The sequence below is a fragment of the Aquarana catesbeiana genome, linkage group LG09 (assembly GCF_042186555.1).
Source record: "Aquarana catesbeiana isolate 2022-GZ linkage group LG09, ASM4218655v1, whole genome shotgun sequence".
NCBI classification, from domain to species: Eukaryota; Metazoa; Chordata; class Amphibia; order Anura; family Ranidae; genus Aquarana; species Aquarana catesbeiana.
In genome coordinates, this window is record NC_133332.1 from 32781691 (window position 1) to 32799282 (window position 17592).

Consider the following 17592-nt stretch of genomic DNA (forward strand, 5'->3'; position numbering starts at 1 on the left):
AACATCCGAAAGGCCAAAATCATTGCTAAAGTGGTCAAAAGCCTTCACAGGAATTTCGGGGTACGAAGATCTAAAGATCAGCTCAGGAAGCGGTGGTCGGACCTGAAGTTGAGAGAGCCAGAGCAGTACCGAAAGATCCGGAGAGTGCTGCAAAAAAGTAAGTAGTTGTGCTGTGCTCCTATTCTTTCTGTCTTTATTCTGTTTAAAAGGACAACTTTAATGTTCATGTGCCCATTATTCGTTCGTATCAAACATTTTTCTTTCGACCTCTAGAACACCATTGTTTAGGCCATATGCATTTTCACACATTTTTTTGGGGCCTACTTGGATGCCAAATATTTGTTTGTGTAGATGGGTTTGTTACTAGAATGAAATGCCAACTAGATTGTGTGTAAGGAGAGGACACTGAGCAGCTGTTTTCACATCTGGACACTGGAGCACTAGTGTGGGACACAAGAACCCCATTTTTATTAGGGGGCCACACAGGTGCTCCAGTGTATACTATAGGGGGGTCTCCATCTGTGAAGCTTGTACTAAACAGGTAAAGTATTGCAGCTTGACAAAGGCCAATAAAAAATATACATCTTGGAACTCTGCTAAAATAGACAATTTTACCCCACTTCCAAGCAATGTTTCCTATTTCTAGTTCTGCCATCAAATATCTGTGTGCTAATTATACCATTTTTGTTTTACATAGGGGAGAAAAGACTCGGAGGACACCCCTCATCCGAGGAGACCACAGACCCCCCACCTATGGAAGAAGGTGAAATACCCCCAAACGAAGCTGAGCAGGAGGAAGAAGAAGATGTGGTGGAGATTGGCACCACAACAGGTGAGTGTCTGCGACCACAGACTCAGGTAAAAGAGATGGATGGTGGCAGATTTTTGAGACCTATTTTTTTTTATTTATCTCTTTTTAGGTGATCGTGAGGTTGTGGATCCCCAACGCTTTACTTCTGAAAGTGCCCAGATCCTGATCGGGGAGATCATGGGGTGTAATGCCGAACTGCAAAACATCCAGCAAAAAATCCATGATGTTATTAAAAAAAATAATAACATCATTGATGTTTTGGGGTGAATTTAAACCCCACAAAATCACTTTTTGTATTGTGGTTCAATCTTTTAAATTTTTTTGCAATGTTTAGAAAAGCCAAATTTGGCGGATGCACACAGTGTGCCAACATGTGCTATCTGCCATCATGGGAGATCAATGGACGCGTTTTGGGGGTGCAACCCTTTCCTCAATTATAAAGTAGCATTGAGGAAGGGCTTGCTCCCCCAAAACACGTCCCTTGATCTCCCCTGATGGCAGATAGCACATGTTGACATTCGTAAATTGGTGTCCATCTTCCAAATTTGGCTTTTCCAGGGGTGATTTCCCCCCATCTGAACGCTATATCAAACCCAGTTCCTAAATACTGATGTCTGATATAGCCTTCAGGTTTTACCATATGTGAACTTTGTAAGTTCTAGTTTTTTGGCTTTCTTGTTGGTTTTACACAGGCCTGTTTTATCTGAAATGGATATTTCGATTTTTGATAATGCTACTGCAAAAATTGTTATACAACAAACATGTTGGTTTGTTTTAAAAACCTTTGATAAATGCACATGTGATTGTGCAGGTATAAAAAAAGTGGCTTACTCAAGAATGTGTGGATTATTGTCTCAACACTACAACACTTTTGGGGTGATGTAATAGCTGTTTTATGCAAAAGTGGGGGTTATTTCTTAAGGGCAAATCCACTTTGCACTACAAGTGCAGGTTCAGTGCAGTTGCAAGTGCACTTGTAGTGAAATGTGTTTTTGCATTTAGGAAATACCAGCCAACAATGCTTTGTATAAGGTTACCCAATCACAACATTTTCTGCACTCAAAACATTTCTGCCAGGGTCAGCTAAAACAAACACAAGCAGTAAATGTCCACAAAGAATTTCTTTTTTTTTTATTTGAAAAAGGCTTCACATATTGTCTGGCATATTGATAGCCCCCCTACCCGCAAAGAACTCCAGGTATCGTAACCGGACATCACGGGCACTCAGGGAGGGCAAGCCAGGACGGCTGCTTTCAAGCGCCGTCAGTGTTGTTGGATGTAGGATTCCGGCCTCAGGCCCAACTGAGCCAGCATAGTTGGCAGAATGTTTTCTTAAAAAATTATGGAGAACACAGCAAGCCAGTATTATATGGTTCAGTTTATACTCCGCCATATGGATGGGTGCCAGAAATAGTCGGAACCGGCTGGCCAGGATTCCAAATGTGTTCTCCACCACTCTTCGGGCTCTGGCCAGCCGGTAATTAAAAACCCTCTGTTCCGGGGTGAGGGTCCTCATCGGGAATGGCCGCATCAGGTGGTCCCCCAGCGCAAACGCTTCATCAGCAACGAACACAAATGGGAGACCTTCCACATTGTCCTCTGGAGCTGGCAAGTCCAAGCTGCCATTCTGGAGACGCCTGTAGAACTCCGTCTGGGCGATGACTCCACCATCGGACATCTGGCCATTCCCACGTCCACATACAAGAAGTCGTAATTAGCCGACACCACCGCCAACATCACTATACTATTAAACCCCTTGTAATTATAATAGTACGACCCCGAGTTAGGTGGTGGGACGATGTGGACGTGTTTCCCATCAATTGCCCCTCCGCAGTTAGGAAAGTCCCACCGCTCGGCAAAGTGGGAGGCCACAGTCTGCCATTCCTGTGGCGTGGAAGGAAACTGTTGAGGAAAAAACAATAAACATTACTATTTTTTCACAGAAACATGGCAAGCAGATTAGACACAAACATTCTGGGGCAACCTCCAGATAGCATTTATTAAGGGGAATTTAACAAGGCCAAAGTATAAGGTACACCTATCATATTCCCCCTCCCCCCCTCTCATGGGCCATTTCTAACATTATAGGGGGGGAACTCTTGGACAGGTAACCCTCTTCACTTCATTGAGAGATGAATGCCTAAATAATGGGTATTACTTGGAACAGCCCCTCCTTAGTTACACTATTGGCAGACCACTGGACAGGTAAGAAGTGTCATAATACAAAGATATAAATACACATTGTACACATTTGAGGACATTTGGACATTCTGCTATTACCTATCAAGATAATAATAGGATACAAAAACTTTAAACAGTACCATTGGAAAGTATACAGGCAGGCCCTTGCACTACATGCTTTGGGGAATTCATCCATAAATCAGAGCACAAAAGAGATGGGTATAGTGTGTATGGGTTTGGCAAAGTCAGCAGATAGATGATTGAGGATAGAGAATTGGGATCAGCTGACTTAGCAGTTGGGGGAGGGAGGGTTACTAAAAATTATTTGGGGACACCACAAAAAAAAGCCTCTGCCACTCTGCCTGAATTTAAATCAAAAATAACATTTACAAACATTTTAGGGGGTGTTTGGGGTAAAGCACTACTATGGAGCTGATAAAATACATTGTTAAGTGACTACATGAGGTGAATATAGGGCAGGAGACACCATGCTGGGGAGGTTATTGAAGGGCAAATATGTATGAAGGACCTAAAATAATAATTACATAACAATCCAGCATGCATGAGGACAAAGGGGACATTCACAGCATATTACAATCATGGTAATTAGGGAATGAGGAAAGAAATACAATATATTAGCAAACATTCAATACAATAAAATGTGATATTAAAGGATAAAAATCTTACCTTCATATACTCCTTCTGCAGGACCTGGATGATGGCAGAACAGGTCTCTGGGATAATGATCCCCAGAGCCTGGGGGGAGATGCCTGTCGAGAACTTGAGGTCCTGCAGACTTCTCCCTGTGGCCAAATACAGCAAGGTAGCGACCAACCTCTGCTCCGGAGTGATGGCTTGCCTCATGCAGGTATCCTGCCTGCTGATATAGGGGGTCAGCGAAGCCAACAAATGGTGAAACACGGCGTCCGTCATCCTGAGAAAGTTCCTGAAATCATCAGGATTATTCTCACGGATCTCACGGAGCAAAGGCATATGAGAGAACTGGTCACGCTGAAGCAACCAATTCTTGGTCCATGAACTCCTCCTCACCCTGTTCATGGACTGGACTTGTGTCAAGGTCAGGACCCCAACACCAAGCCCCCGCACAGCACGAACTCTACAAGGAGTACGCATACGAAACATGGCTAGAAAACGGTCGGCTGCTCAGAACGAAGTAACAGAACGCACTGAAGAACAGTAAGGCCTGTGAAGAGCGACCTGAAAAACAGCAACGAGCAGGCAAGATCACACAGAAAACTCTGATACGAACTGACTGCACGCACTGAAGAGCAGATACAAACCCACAAGCACAAACTGAACGGCAGAAAACGATCTGAAAGCCACCAGTCTGAAAAAGCGCGAATCGTCTCTCACCAAACTTTTACTAACACGAGATTAGCAAAAGGAGCCCAAAGGGTGCCGCGCTTGGTTCTGAACCGGCCTTTTCTAGTCTTGTTGTACGTGGTGTACGTGACCGCGTGGTTGGCGATCGGAAATTCCGACAACTTTGTGCCACCGTGTGTAGGCAAAACAAGTTTGAGCCAACATCCGTCGGAAAAAATCCTAGGATTTTGTTGTCGGAATGTCCGAACAAAGTCCGACCGTGTGTATGCCCTATTAGAGTTCCCAAACATTATATATATTTTTTTAGCAGAGAATCTAGAGAATAAAATGGCGATTGTTGCAATATTTTTTATCACACGGTATTTGTGCAGCGGTGTTTTAAACACAAATTTTTGGAAAATGGACACTATCATGAATTTTAAAAAATCCAAACAGTAAAGTTACCCCAATTTTTTTGTATAATGTGAAAGATGATGTTACGCCGAGTAAATAGATACCAAACATGTCACCCTTTATAATTGCACGCACTCGTGGAATGGCGACAAACTACGGTACCTATGACGCTTTAAAAACTTTTTACGGTTACCAGGTTTGAGTTACAGAGGAGGTCTAGGGCTAGAATTATTGCTCTCACTCTGACAATCGCGGCGATACCTCACATGTGTGATTTGAACACCGTTTACATATGCGGGCGCGACCTCCGTATGTGTTTTCTTCGCTGCACGAGCTCGCGGGGACAGGGGCACTTTAAAAAATTTTTTTTTTATTTATTTTATTTATTTTTTTACTTTATAAATTTAAAAAAAAAAAAAATAATTTTTTTTTTACTTTTATTGCTGTCACAAGGAATGTAAACATCCCTTGTGACAGTAATAGGTGGTGACAGGTACTCTTTATGGAGGGATGGGGGGTCTAAAAGACCCCCCATTCCTCCTTTACACTTCAAAGTATTCAGATCGCCGAAAACGGCGATTCTGAATACTGTGTACTTTTTTAAATTCGGTGCCATTGGCAGCCGAGTAAACGGGAAGTGACGTCATGACGTCGCTTCCGCGTTTACAACGAGAAGGCTGGAACGAAGCCGCCCACAGCTTCGTTCTAGCCCGCCCCCAGCCACCGAAGGTACACGATCAGACACCGGGCCTCCCGATCGCACGGGAGGCCCGGTAACAGCGGCGGGAGACGGCGGAAGGGGGGGACGTCCCCTCCCGCTCCTCCGGTATAACAACCGAGCGGCTTTTAGCCGCATCGGTTGTTATACTCAGGTAGCCGATCGCCCGCTGTAAACAACGGTGCCTGCAGCTGTGGGCATCATCCCGGTATAACCCCGGAAAGCCGAGTACGCATATCTGCGTACGGTCGGCGGGAAGGGGTTAAACTACCTATTTACATCTATACGTAATAAATTCTTCATTGCTATGCATGAAGTAACATCACTTTGAATACGTTAATTAACCTCTATCTACCACAATCAGGAATACGTTGGATAGACAGACAGTGTCAGTGCCTTTGCTTTTAATTGTTCTGGAATGCTAAGTCAGCTTACACAGTGCCAATGTAAGTGTAAATAAAATGAAAAGTATAGTATGTATTTATGTCCTTATGGTTTTGTATACCCATATGCTTACCATCCTTTTGTCAATACATTGTCTTTAATTTAGAAATCTTTGTTAACCTATATCCACCCCCGAGGAAGGAGGCTAAGTAACTCCGAAACGCGTCGGTTGCAAGTACATTGGTACCAACATCTTATCTGTGTATAAGTACATGAGTTGCATTCCTTACAATGTTTGTTATATTGTTGCTCGATGTTTTTACTATGTTTTGAAATGAATAAACTACTGTTTATATATTATATACTCTCCTTACACTTCTCTACATGTGCCTTTAAAGTCCACCATTAGGGGAATTTAGTTTTGCCTTCAGCAAGTGAAATGCTCAATTGGGTTGAGATCAGGTGATTGACTCGGCCATTGTAGAATATTCCACTTCTTTCTCTTCAAACGCTCCTTGGTTGCTTTTGCAGTGTGTTTTGGATCATTATCCATCTGTAAAGTGAAGTATCGTCCAATCAACTTTGCTGCATTTGGCTCAATCTGGACTGACAGTATATCTCTAAACCAGCTTTTCTCAACCTTTACAACACATAGGAACCCTGGAAATAATTCTCCAGTCTTGGGGAACCCCTGCTAAAAATGGAAAAACTACAACTCATCATATATTAGTGTGATGGTCAATGAGAAGAATGCTTCTTACACTTGTGGTTATTGGGAAGAATTACCCCCTTACAGATAACTAAAAAGATCAATGGTGTCCTTGAGAACTTACCTGAGAGGCAGAAATTGACGATTGCTCAGGCAACCCCTAGCAACCTCTAGTGGAACCCAAGGGTTTCACGGAACTCTGGTTGAGAAACCCTGCTCTAAACACTGCAGAATTCACCCAGCTGCTTCTGTCTTCTGTCACATCATCAATAAACACCAATGACCCAGTGCCACTGGAAACCATGCATGCCCATGCCATCACACTGCAAGCTCCACCATGTGACCACAGATGACGTTGTGTGCTTTGGATCATGAGCTGTTCCAAGCCTTCTCCACACTTTTTTCTTCCTGTCATTCTGGTACAGATTAATCTTAGTTTCATCCTTCCAAAGAATGCTTTTCTGGAACTGGTCTGGCTTTTTTAGATTTTTTTGGCAAAGTTTAATCTGTTTTTTCTATTCTTCAGGCTTATGAATGGTTTGCACCTTGTGTATTTGCTCTCATGAAGTCTTCTCTTGATTGTAGACTTTGACAATGATACACCTACCTCCTGGAGAGTGTCTTTCACTTGTCTGGATGTTGTGAATTGGTTTTTCTTTACCATAGAGAGAATCCTGCGATCATCCACCACTGTTGTCTTCCGTGGATGTCCAGGCCTTTTTATGTTGCTGAGATCACCAGTGTGTTCTTCTTTCCTCAGAATGTACCAAACTTTTGATTTGGCCACTCCTAATGTTGCTGCTATCTCTCGAATGCATTTGTTTCATTTTTGAAGCCTTACAATGGCCTGTTTCACTTGCATGTACAGTTCCTTTGAACGCATGATGTAGATTCACAGAAATAGATTCCAAATGCAAATACCACACTTAGAATCAACTCCAAACCCTTTACCTGTTTAATTGATGAAGAAATATCGAAGGAGTAGTCCACACCTGGCCATGAAACAGCTTTTGATGCAATTGTCCAATTACTTTTGGTCCCTTGAAAAAGGGGGGATGGCTATTCTTAAGAGCTGTAATTCCTAAACCCTTCCTCCGATTTGGATGTACATACCCTCAAATTAAACCTGAGAGTGTGCACTTTCATCTTAGCTCCATTATATAACTATAGCTTGAATATGTTTTGGTAAATACCTAAAAAAACTAAAAATTATGCCTGTGTCCAACTATATATGGACCTAACTGTATGTAATTTCAGTTATTTGTCATTTATAATTCACAAACACCTCTTTAGCAAGCAATGAGTGCAATTTATGGTTCATTTCACTCAGGTTACAGTCTTCTATACGCTCTGCTTGCTTCAAACGTTCTCACAATATGTTATACTGATTGTGGTAAAGTGGTAGAATATCTCCTCCTAGTGGACATATTTACAAGTGTACAATGTAGTAAGGGGTGTGTTTAAAAAAGATTCAATGGCAATTCACCAAGCAAATTGTTTATCAAATGAGTATCTCCATGGCATTTGCCAATCAGTTTCTGTCTGTATTCACTGTATGCATAATGCAGCAGCTGATGAGCAAATTTTGCCAAATTGAATGGAATTATTTTGTGTTTATTTATGTGTATAACTTTTCTATTATGTATATAACTTTGGGCTCCGGGCGCAGTGCTCTGCACCCCGAGCCCAACCTTTTTGAAGCCAATTAGAGCCTCAGTCTCTAATCATGTGCTTAAAAAAAAACCTCACAGAAACCAATGCGTCCAGGCACCCCGCATAGAGATTAGGGACTGGCGCATGGAGATTAGGGGGGAGGAACCCCTGCACCCCTATTGGACCAGCCGCCGTTGATGGCAGGTGATGAATCTTAGTTATGAAGTCAGGAAAACTCAAGCCTCAACCAATAGAGGGGAGCACAGAAGAGGGTTTGGGGCTAGTAAAAGTAATTTATTTTGTCTGTTCTTAGGCATCACATTTACCATTGTATTCTTAGGCATACGTTTAACACTGAGACCTAGAAAAACCCCCAAAAAAACACTTATGCCGCGTACACACGGTCGGACTTTCTATCCTACTTGGTCCTGCACACTTTCTGACGGACTTTGTCCGCCAGGTGCGCCGGATTTTAAAACGGACGGACTTGCCCACACATGACCAGACTTTGCAGCGGGCTAAGTCCACCCATCTTTCCGACGGACTTTCGCCGGAGTTACGGCGGACTTTCAGAATGCACGGACTTGCCCACACACGGACAAGTCCGTTCATTTTGAACGTGACTCAGGTGCAACGGGACTAGAAAAGGATGTCAATCTTGCCGCTTTTATTGGCGAGATTGACACCTTGCGAGCCCCATCGCGGGTCATACCAGGCCCTTAGGTCTGGTATGGATTATAAGGGGAACCCCCTACGCCGAAAAAACAGCGTGGGGTCCCCCCTAGAATCCATACCAGACCCCAATCCGAGCATGCAGCCTGGCCAGTCAGGAAAGGGGGTGGGGATGAGCGCCCCCCCCTCCTGAGCCGTACCAGGCCGCATGCCCTCAACATGGGGTGTGGGTGCTTTGGGGGAGGGGGCGCCCTGCGGGGCCCCCCCACCCCAAAGCACCTTGTCCCCATGTTGATGAGGACAAGGGCCTCTTCCCGACAACCCTGGCCGTTGGTTGTTGGGGTCTGCGGGCGGGGGGCTTATCGGAATCCGGGAGCCCCCTATAATAAGAGGGCCCCCAGATCCCGGCCCCCCCACCCTATGTGAATGAGTATGGGGTACATGGTATCCCTACCCATTCACCTAGGGAAAAAGTGTAAATAATAAAACACAACACAGGTTTTTAAAATATTTTATTAAACAGCTCCGGGGGGGAATCTTCCTCCGGCTTCGGGGGTCTTCTTCCGGCTTCGGGGGTCCCTCCGGTTCCTCTTCTCCTGGCGTCAAGTTGGTTCTTCTCCGCTCTCTTCTCCCGGTGTTCCAGTTCTTCGGCCGGCTCCTCCGCTGTGTTCAGGTAGCTCTCTTGCCAGCGGCTTCTTGTCTTCTCTTCTCCAGATGTTGACACGACGCTCTCTCCGGCTGGACTACTCTCTGAGGGCTGCGTTGTGACTTATATAGGCGGAGACCCCGCCCCCTTACGATGTCACAGTCCCTGGGCATGCTGGGACTGTGACGTTTTAGGGGGCATGGTCACTGGGTGATGTTGACCACGCCCCCTAAAACGTCACAGTCCCAGCATGGCCAGGGACTGTGACATTAAAAGGGGGCGGGGTCTCCGCCTATATAAGTCACAACGCAGCCCTCAGAGAGCAGTCCAGCCAGAGAGAGCGTCGTGTCAACATCTGGAGAAGAGAAGAGAAGAGAGGAGAGGAGAAGAGAAGGGAAGGGAAGAGAAGAGAAGAGAAGAGAAGAGAAGAGAAGAGAAGAGAAGAGAAGAGAAGAGAAGAGAAGAGAAGAGAAGAGAAGAGAAGAGAAGAGAAGAGAAGAGAAGAGAAGAGAAGAGAAGACAAGAAGTCCGGACCTCCGCTGGCAAGAGAGCTACCTGAACACAGCGGAGGAGCCGGCCAAAGAACTGGAACACCGGGAGAAGAGAGCGGAGAAGAACCAACTGGACGCCGGGAGAAGAGGAACCGGAGGGACCCCCGAAGCCAGAAGAAGACCCCCGAAGCCGGAGGAAGATCCCCCCGAGCTGTTTAATAAAATATTTTAAAAACCTGTGTTGTGTTTTATTATTTACACTTTTTCCCTAGGTGAATGGGTAGGGGTACCATGTACCCCATACTCATTCACATAGGGTGGGGGGGGCCGGGATCTGGGGGCCCTCTTATTATAGGGGGCTCCCGGATTCTGATAAGCCCCCCGCCCGCAGACCCCGACAACCAACGGTCAGGGTTGTCGGGAAGAGGCCCTTGTCCTCATCAACATGGGGACAAGGTGCTTTGGGGTGGGGGGCCGCAGCGCGCCCCCCTCCCCCAAGGCACCAACCCCCCCATGTTGAGGGCATGCGGCCTGGTACGGTTCAGGAGGGGGGGCGCTCGCTCGTCCCCACCCCCTTTCCTCACCGGCCAGGCTGCGTGCTCGGATCGGGGTCTGGTATGGATTTTAGGGGGGACCCCACGCTGTTTTTTCGGCGTAGGGAGGTTCCCTTTATAATCCATACCAGACCTAAGGGCCCGGTATGACCCGCGCTCGCTGCAATAGGAAAATTTGTTTTTCCTATTGCGGCGAGCGAGAAAAGCAATACCCTGCCATCGCGTCGTATCTGGTCCGTTGGACCAGCATACACACGAGCAGGCTTTCCATCGGACCAGCACACAGACGAGCGGACTTTCCGCCCGAAAGTGAGTCCAACGGAAAGATTTAAAAATGTTTTAAATCTAGGTCCGGCGGGCTTTTGGGAAAAAGTCAGCCGGAAAAGTCCGCCGGAGCCTACACACGGGCGGATTGTCTGGCACACTCTGGTCCGCCGGACCAAGTATGCCGGAAAGTCCGACCGTGTGTACGCGGCATTAGACCTCATTCACAATGCATGGCAGTTTTCTTTGCAGGTCTTTGCTAGCAAAAGATGCCAGCAAAATCTTATGTATATGAGCTCTCTGCACTCTATGCATGTAATGTTTGAACAAATTTTACATGCATACTGCCTTACAGCATAAATGGCATCTATTGGCCATCACTGCTGCTCAGCAAGATGCTAGAACACATGCAGATTCTGCCACCTGAATCCTAGCAATGAAGTATTCCAATCATGTCACCAATGGCAAACTTATAGAGGCACAAAGTTCCCCATTAGGTCTGATCCTGAAAGTTGGTGTAAGGAGCCTTTAATGCCTGTGTAAAATTTATTAGGCTTGACCAATCAAATTCTACAAAGGCAAAAACTACTCCTCCCACTGCTGTCAGGAGCGAACCTGATGGGGAACCCCACCGCACTAAAACCATTTTGGCTCTGCCACCTCATGTTTATTTAGATACTCCATAAATTATTCATACTGTCAAATGGACTTCATCCCGACTTACAGCCTGATATCGGATAAGCAAAAAGTTTGGATAGCTGCACTCCCAGAAATAGCACAAAATAACTTTATTCAGCAAAAAGTTAAAATCATTGCGAGATAGGCATACGGGCAGGGGGGAGAGGAATAGGTAGATGCGTTTCACACGATAATTGTGCTTTGTAAAAACCACAGCCTGATATACAGTGACCCGATCAGCTGTAACACTATGACCACTGACAGGTAAAGTGAACAACATTGATTATCTTGTTGCAATAACATCTGAAAGTGGGTGGGATATATTAGGGAGCAAGAAAACATGTTGTCCCTGAAGTTGATGTGTTGGAAGCACAATAAATGGGAAAACATAAGGATTTAAGTGACCTTGACAAGGGGCAACTTGTAATAGCTAAACGATTGGGTCAGAGCAACTCCAAAACTGCAGCTCTTGTGGGATGTTCCCAGTCTGCAGTGGTCAGGATCAACCAAAAGTGGTCCGAGGAAGGAAAACTAGTAAACCAGTGACAGGGCCATGGACAGCCAAGGCACATTGATGTATGTGGGGAATGATACAATTACAAGACCTACTGGAGCTCAAAACGCTAAAAAAGTTAATGCTGGTTCTAATAGAAGCTGCAGATCAGTCAGAGTGCCCATGCTGACCTGTGCCCACAATGGGCATATGAGCATCAGAACTGGGCCACGAAGCAATGGAAGAAGGTAGCTTGGTCACATGGATTCAAGAATGGTTTGAGAAACACAAGAATGAGTTTGAGGTGTTGACTTGGCATGCAAATTTTCCAAATCTCAATCCAATTGAGCATATGTGGGATGTTCTGGAAAAAAACAGGTCCAATTAATGGAGGCCCCACCTCACAACTTACAGGACTTGAAGGATCTGCTATTGATGACTTGGGGGCAAATACCACAGCATACCTTCAGAGGTCTAGTGGAGTCCATGCTTCATTGGGTTATGGTGGGTGGTCGTAATCAGAGTCTATCTTTAATGCCACAACAGAGGCTCCTTTCATAGATTTTATTAACATTAACCACTTACGGACCACCCGCCATCATTATACGTCAGCTCTTTGAAGTGGAATATCATTGTTACGGCAGCAGATAGCTGCCATAACCCCAGTATCCACTTCTTCAGCGGACGGTCCACTTTCAAATAAAAGTGGTCTCAGCGGCGGATTTGCAGCGAGATCACTTTTATCGGTGATGGGAGAGGGGCCCCCCTCCCGCCGCGCTTCAGTGCCCTCCGCTGCTTACCAGAGCCTCTGGAAGTGGCGGACACGAGCGGATCCTGTCCCCTCTATGGTATGGAGACGAGTGAGGGGAAGAGGGCCTTTCACCCGGCTCCATACCATTGCAGGGCAGAAGCGAAGTCAAAATGTAATTTCTACCCATAGCTCTTAAAGAGACCTTTTTTTTTCAAAATGACATTTTTTAAAAATTGAATTTAAGTGTAAATATGAGATCTCATCATTTTTTTCAATGCACCCTGTCCTGCCGAGCTCGCGTGCAGAAGCAAATGCATACGTGAGTAGTGCCCGCATATGAAAACGGTGTTCAAACTACACATGTGAGGTATCACTGTTAGAGCGAGAGCAATAATTCTAGCCCTAGACCTCCTCTGTAACTCAAAATGTGCAACCTGTAGAATTTTTTAAACGTCGCAGATTTTTAAGATTTTTAAGGATAAAGGTTTGTCCCCATTCCACGAGCGGGCGCAATTTTGAAGCGTGACATGTTGGGTATCAGTTTACTCGGCGTAAGATCATCTTTCACAATATCAAAAAAAATGGGGCTAACTTTACTGTTGTCTTATTTTTTAATTCAAAAAAGTGTACTTTTTCCAAAAAAAGTGCGCTTGTAAGACCACTGCGCAAGTATGGTGTGACAGAAAGTATTGCAACGACCACCATTTTATTCTATAGGGCAGGGGTCTTCAAACTACGGCCCTCCAGTTGTTCAGAAACTACAATTCCCATCATGCCTAGTCATGTCTGTGAATGTCAGAGCTTTACAATGCCTCATGGGACGTCTAGTTCTGCAACAGCTGGAGGGCCGTAGTTTGAGGATCCCTGCTCTAGGGTGTTAGGAAAAATATATATAATGTTTGGGGGTTCTAAGTAATTTTCTAGCAAAAAAATTATTTTAACTTGTAAACAACTTGGCTTCCTAAAATGCATCGCCCCCATACCATAGGTCCCTGTCTAGCTCACTCCCTTAAACTGTGGGATGCGGTTAAATACTCAGCAGGTCTAATTTCTCCTCATCTCCCACTACTTCGTCTCCTCCACTGCCCTTTATTTAAACCAGGTTGTGATAATCCACTGCAGTTTAAATGGTGGTCCGAGAATGGTTTCACAGATGTTCATTCGTTATTCACCCCAACCAAGATCATCTCTTTCGCGGCTTTACGTTCCTCACACGATATCCCCCTTAGGGAGCATTATAGTTACCTACAAATTAGACATTTTCTCCAACAGCTTATAAAATCCCATTCTGCCCCTTTATTATGACCCAATTTGAGAGCCTTTGTAGATCACGCCCCCAATCCTCAGGTTTGATTTCTCTAATATATATCACTATAATTGAGTCTAAGACACCAGCATTGAGACCCTACCATCTCCAATGGGAGGCCGAGCTTGGGAAACAATTAGACCTGGAGGATTGGCAAAGCATGACTACTGCGCTATCTAAATGCTCTAAGAATGTTCTCTTTTTGGAGAACACTTACAAAGTCTTCTATAGATGGTATTATACCCCGGCTAGATTAGCAAGCTTCATCCCAGCCTATTCCCCTCTTTGTTTTCGTGGGTGTTCACAGGAAGGCACGATGGCGCATATTTGGTGGACCTGTCCCAGGGTTTGCAGATTATGGGTCAGAGTATATGCACTACTACGTAATCTTTTTAATACCACCATAAAGCGGGACCTTTTGAAGCCCTTTTATGGAAACCGATTACAGAACTTCTTCGTCCTGAACGTCAACTAGCAGCACATATTTTCACTGCAACTAAATTGACCATAGCAAGGGCCTGGAAAACTCCGAACCTTAGTTTTGAAGCAGCTAAAAACAGTGTGAATGATATCATGGTAAACGAGAAACTTACGGCCATATTGTTGGACACACATGACACGTTCCTCAGGATATGGCAACCCTGGGTGACTTATAACCGCCCATCAAGATTTGACCTAACGCTCCTTTCCCTATAATGGGCCTCCATTCCCCCAACCCCAGGGTCCTTCCTTCCCTTCTTTCTACCCCCTTCTTCTCCTACTTTCATTTTCTTTCTCCTTCTCCTCATTCAAGCCCTCAGGCTTAATTCTGCAGAGATTGGATATTTAATATAATATACGAATTATCACATGCAGAGGTATGTTCTCCTCTTTGAAGTTATTCAATTTAAGCTGACTTTATTTTTGGTTCTTTTTGTTCCTCATTTTTTTTTTTTGCATATAACATTACATATTGCAACAATATCTTGCTATGTATTTTTTTTTAGTTATTCATGTGCGTTTGCAAAGATACTACTTTGTGCTGGTTCTATATAGTTACGCCAGTAAACGCGAGTTGAGGATGTGCCTTGGTATGTCGCCTGGCCTTGGCTTAAAGCAGGGTTCCACCCAAATTTTGAACAATATCTGTATGTATTCTCTTCCTTGCCTAGATGCTGACATGCCGTTTAAAAAAATTTAAATCGCCGTAATTACCTTTTATTTTTCTATTCTTCTTTGCACTTCCTGGTTCTCCTCCCATGGGAGTAGGCATGTTTCAAGCCTCTCCCACACTCCTGGGAGCTAGTCTCAGGCTTCCCAGGATGCCACTGAGCATGTGCGGGAACGAGCAGTGAATGCTGGGAGCACAGCATTCACCACATCCAGGAAATAAATGCTTGTGGGCTTCAAATGCCCACAATGAAGATGGAAACCGCCTGCAGTGAATAATATAAGTTATTCTTTCCGACAAAATCTGACACAGGCGGACATATTACACACAATATGTGAATATGTAATGCTGAGAAGAAAAGTTTGTGAATGAACTAAAAAAAAAAAAAACGATAGATAGGTGGACCCCCGCTTTAAAGTAGCCTGAGACCAGGCTTAAATTTTTGATCATTAGCTCTAATGGCCGGTTACCGGCAGCCATGTACCTGTTCATTTATGATGTATCCATCACTGTTTTGTACTTTTCTGTTGATAGGCCCAGTCTTAAAGTGGTTAAATAGATCAGTGATTTAGGGGAACAGGCTGGGGTTCACTTTGTCTGAAAGTGTTCATTTTTATGTAAATTTTTTATTTAGTTTTAGTCATAATTATTTTTACTAAAATGCCATTTTAGTCATCTGAATTGTTTTAATTGCAGTCGTATTTCAGTCGACTAAAATCTAATGGGTTTAGTTAAATTGTAATGCATTATTTAAGCATTTCTCTAGAATTGCCAAACTCATTATATACTGCTAGAGTAAAAATCGAATAACATATTATTATTTATGATATTAAGGTTTGAACTCATCTCCATACCACAGAGGGGACAGGATCCGCTCGCGTCCGCCGCTTCCAGAGGCTCTGGTAAGCAGCGGAGGGCACTGAAGCGCGGCGGGAGGGGGGCCCCTCTCCCGTCACCGATAAAAGTGATCTCGCTGCAAATCTGCCACTGAAACCACTTTTATCTGAAAGTGGACCGCCCGCTGAAGAAGTGGATACTGGGGTTATGGCAGCTAGCTGCTGCCGTAACAATGATATTCCACTTCAAAGAGCTGATGTATAATGATGGCGGGTGGTCCGTAAGTGGTTAATGTTAATAAAATCTATGAAAGGAGCCTCTGTTGTGGCATTAAAGATAGACTCTGATTATGACCACCCACCATAACCCAATGAAGCATGGACTCCACTAGACCTCTGAAGGTATGCTGTGGTATTTGCCCCCAAGTCATCAATAGCAGATCCTTCAAGTCCTGTAAGTTGTGAGGTGGGGCCTCCATTAACCGGTTCAATACCAGGCAATTTCACCCCCTTCCTTCCCAGGCCAATTTTTCGTTTTCAGCGCTGTCGCACTTTAAACGTCAATTGCGCGGTCGTGCGACGTGGTACCCAAAAAAAATTGACGTCCTTTTTTCACCACAAATAGAGCTTTTTTTTGGTGGTATTTGATCGCCTCTGCGGTTTTTATTTTTTGCGCTATAAACAAAGGAAGAGCGACAATTTTGAAAAAAACACAATATTTTTTACTTTTTGCTATAATAAATATCCCAATTTTTTTTTTTAAAAACACATTTTTTCCTCAGTTTTGGCCGATACGTATTCTTCTACATATTTTTGGTAAAAAAAATCGCAATAAGCGTATATTGATTGGTTTGCGCAAAAGTTATAGCGTCTACAAAATATGGGATAGATTTATGGCATTTAAAAAAAAAAAAAAAACATTTTTTATTTTTTTAGCGGCGATCACGATTTTTTTTGGTGACTGCGACATTATGGCGGACACATTGGACACTTTTGACACATTTTTGGGACCAATCACATTTATACAGCGATCAATGCTATAAAATTGCATTGATTACTGTGTAAATGTGACAGGCAGTGAAGGGGTTAACCACTAGGGGGCGGGGAGGGGTTAATATGTTTCCTAGGGAGTGATTACTAACTGAAGGGGGAGGGGACGCTCAAGGGGAGGAGACCGATCAGTGTTCCTCCGTTCTGGGAACACAGATCGCTCTCCTCAGAGCTGACAGGCTGTGGATCTGTGTGTTTACACACACAGATCCACATGCCGGCCCAGTTAACGGGCAATCGCGGGTGCCCGGCGGACATCGCGGCCGCCGGGCACACACACCGGGTCCCGAGGAGCGCGGCGGGCGGCGCGCGCGCGCCCCCTAGACGCCCGGGAATCCCAGGACGTCATATGACGTCCACCCAGGATGGGAGATCCCATCTGTGGACGTCATATGACTATGGGCGGGTAGGGAAGTGGTTAATTGGACCTGTTTTTTTCCAGCACATCCCACATATGCTCAATTGGATTGAGATTTGGAGGAAGGCTTACCAGAGCTATTGGACTCAA

At 44.7% G+C, this 17592-nt stretch overlaps 1 protein-coding gene across 1 annotated transcript in view; it reads right to left on the reverse strand.

Moving 5' to 3' along the window:
• Positions 1–2630: 2630 nt before the first annotated feature.
• Positions 2631–17592, reverse strand: part of LOC141107481 (SLA class II histocompatibility antigen, DQ haplotype D beta chain-like) — a 224359-nt gene continuing 209397 nt past the window's right edge. The window contains exon 6 of the mRNA XM_073598249.1: positions 2631–2713. Coding sequence (XP_073454350.1) covers positions 2646–2713 — 68 coding nt within the window. The 3' untranslated portion in view covers positions 2631–2645. The remainder of the gene's footprint in view (positions 2714–17592) is intronic.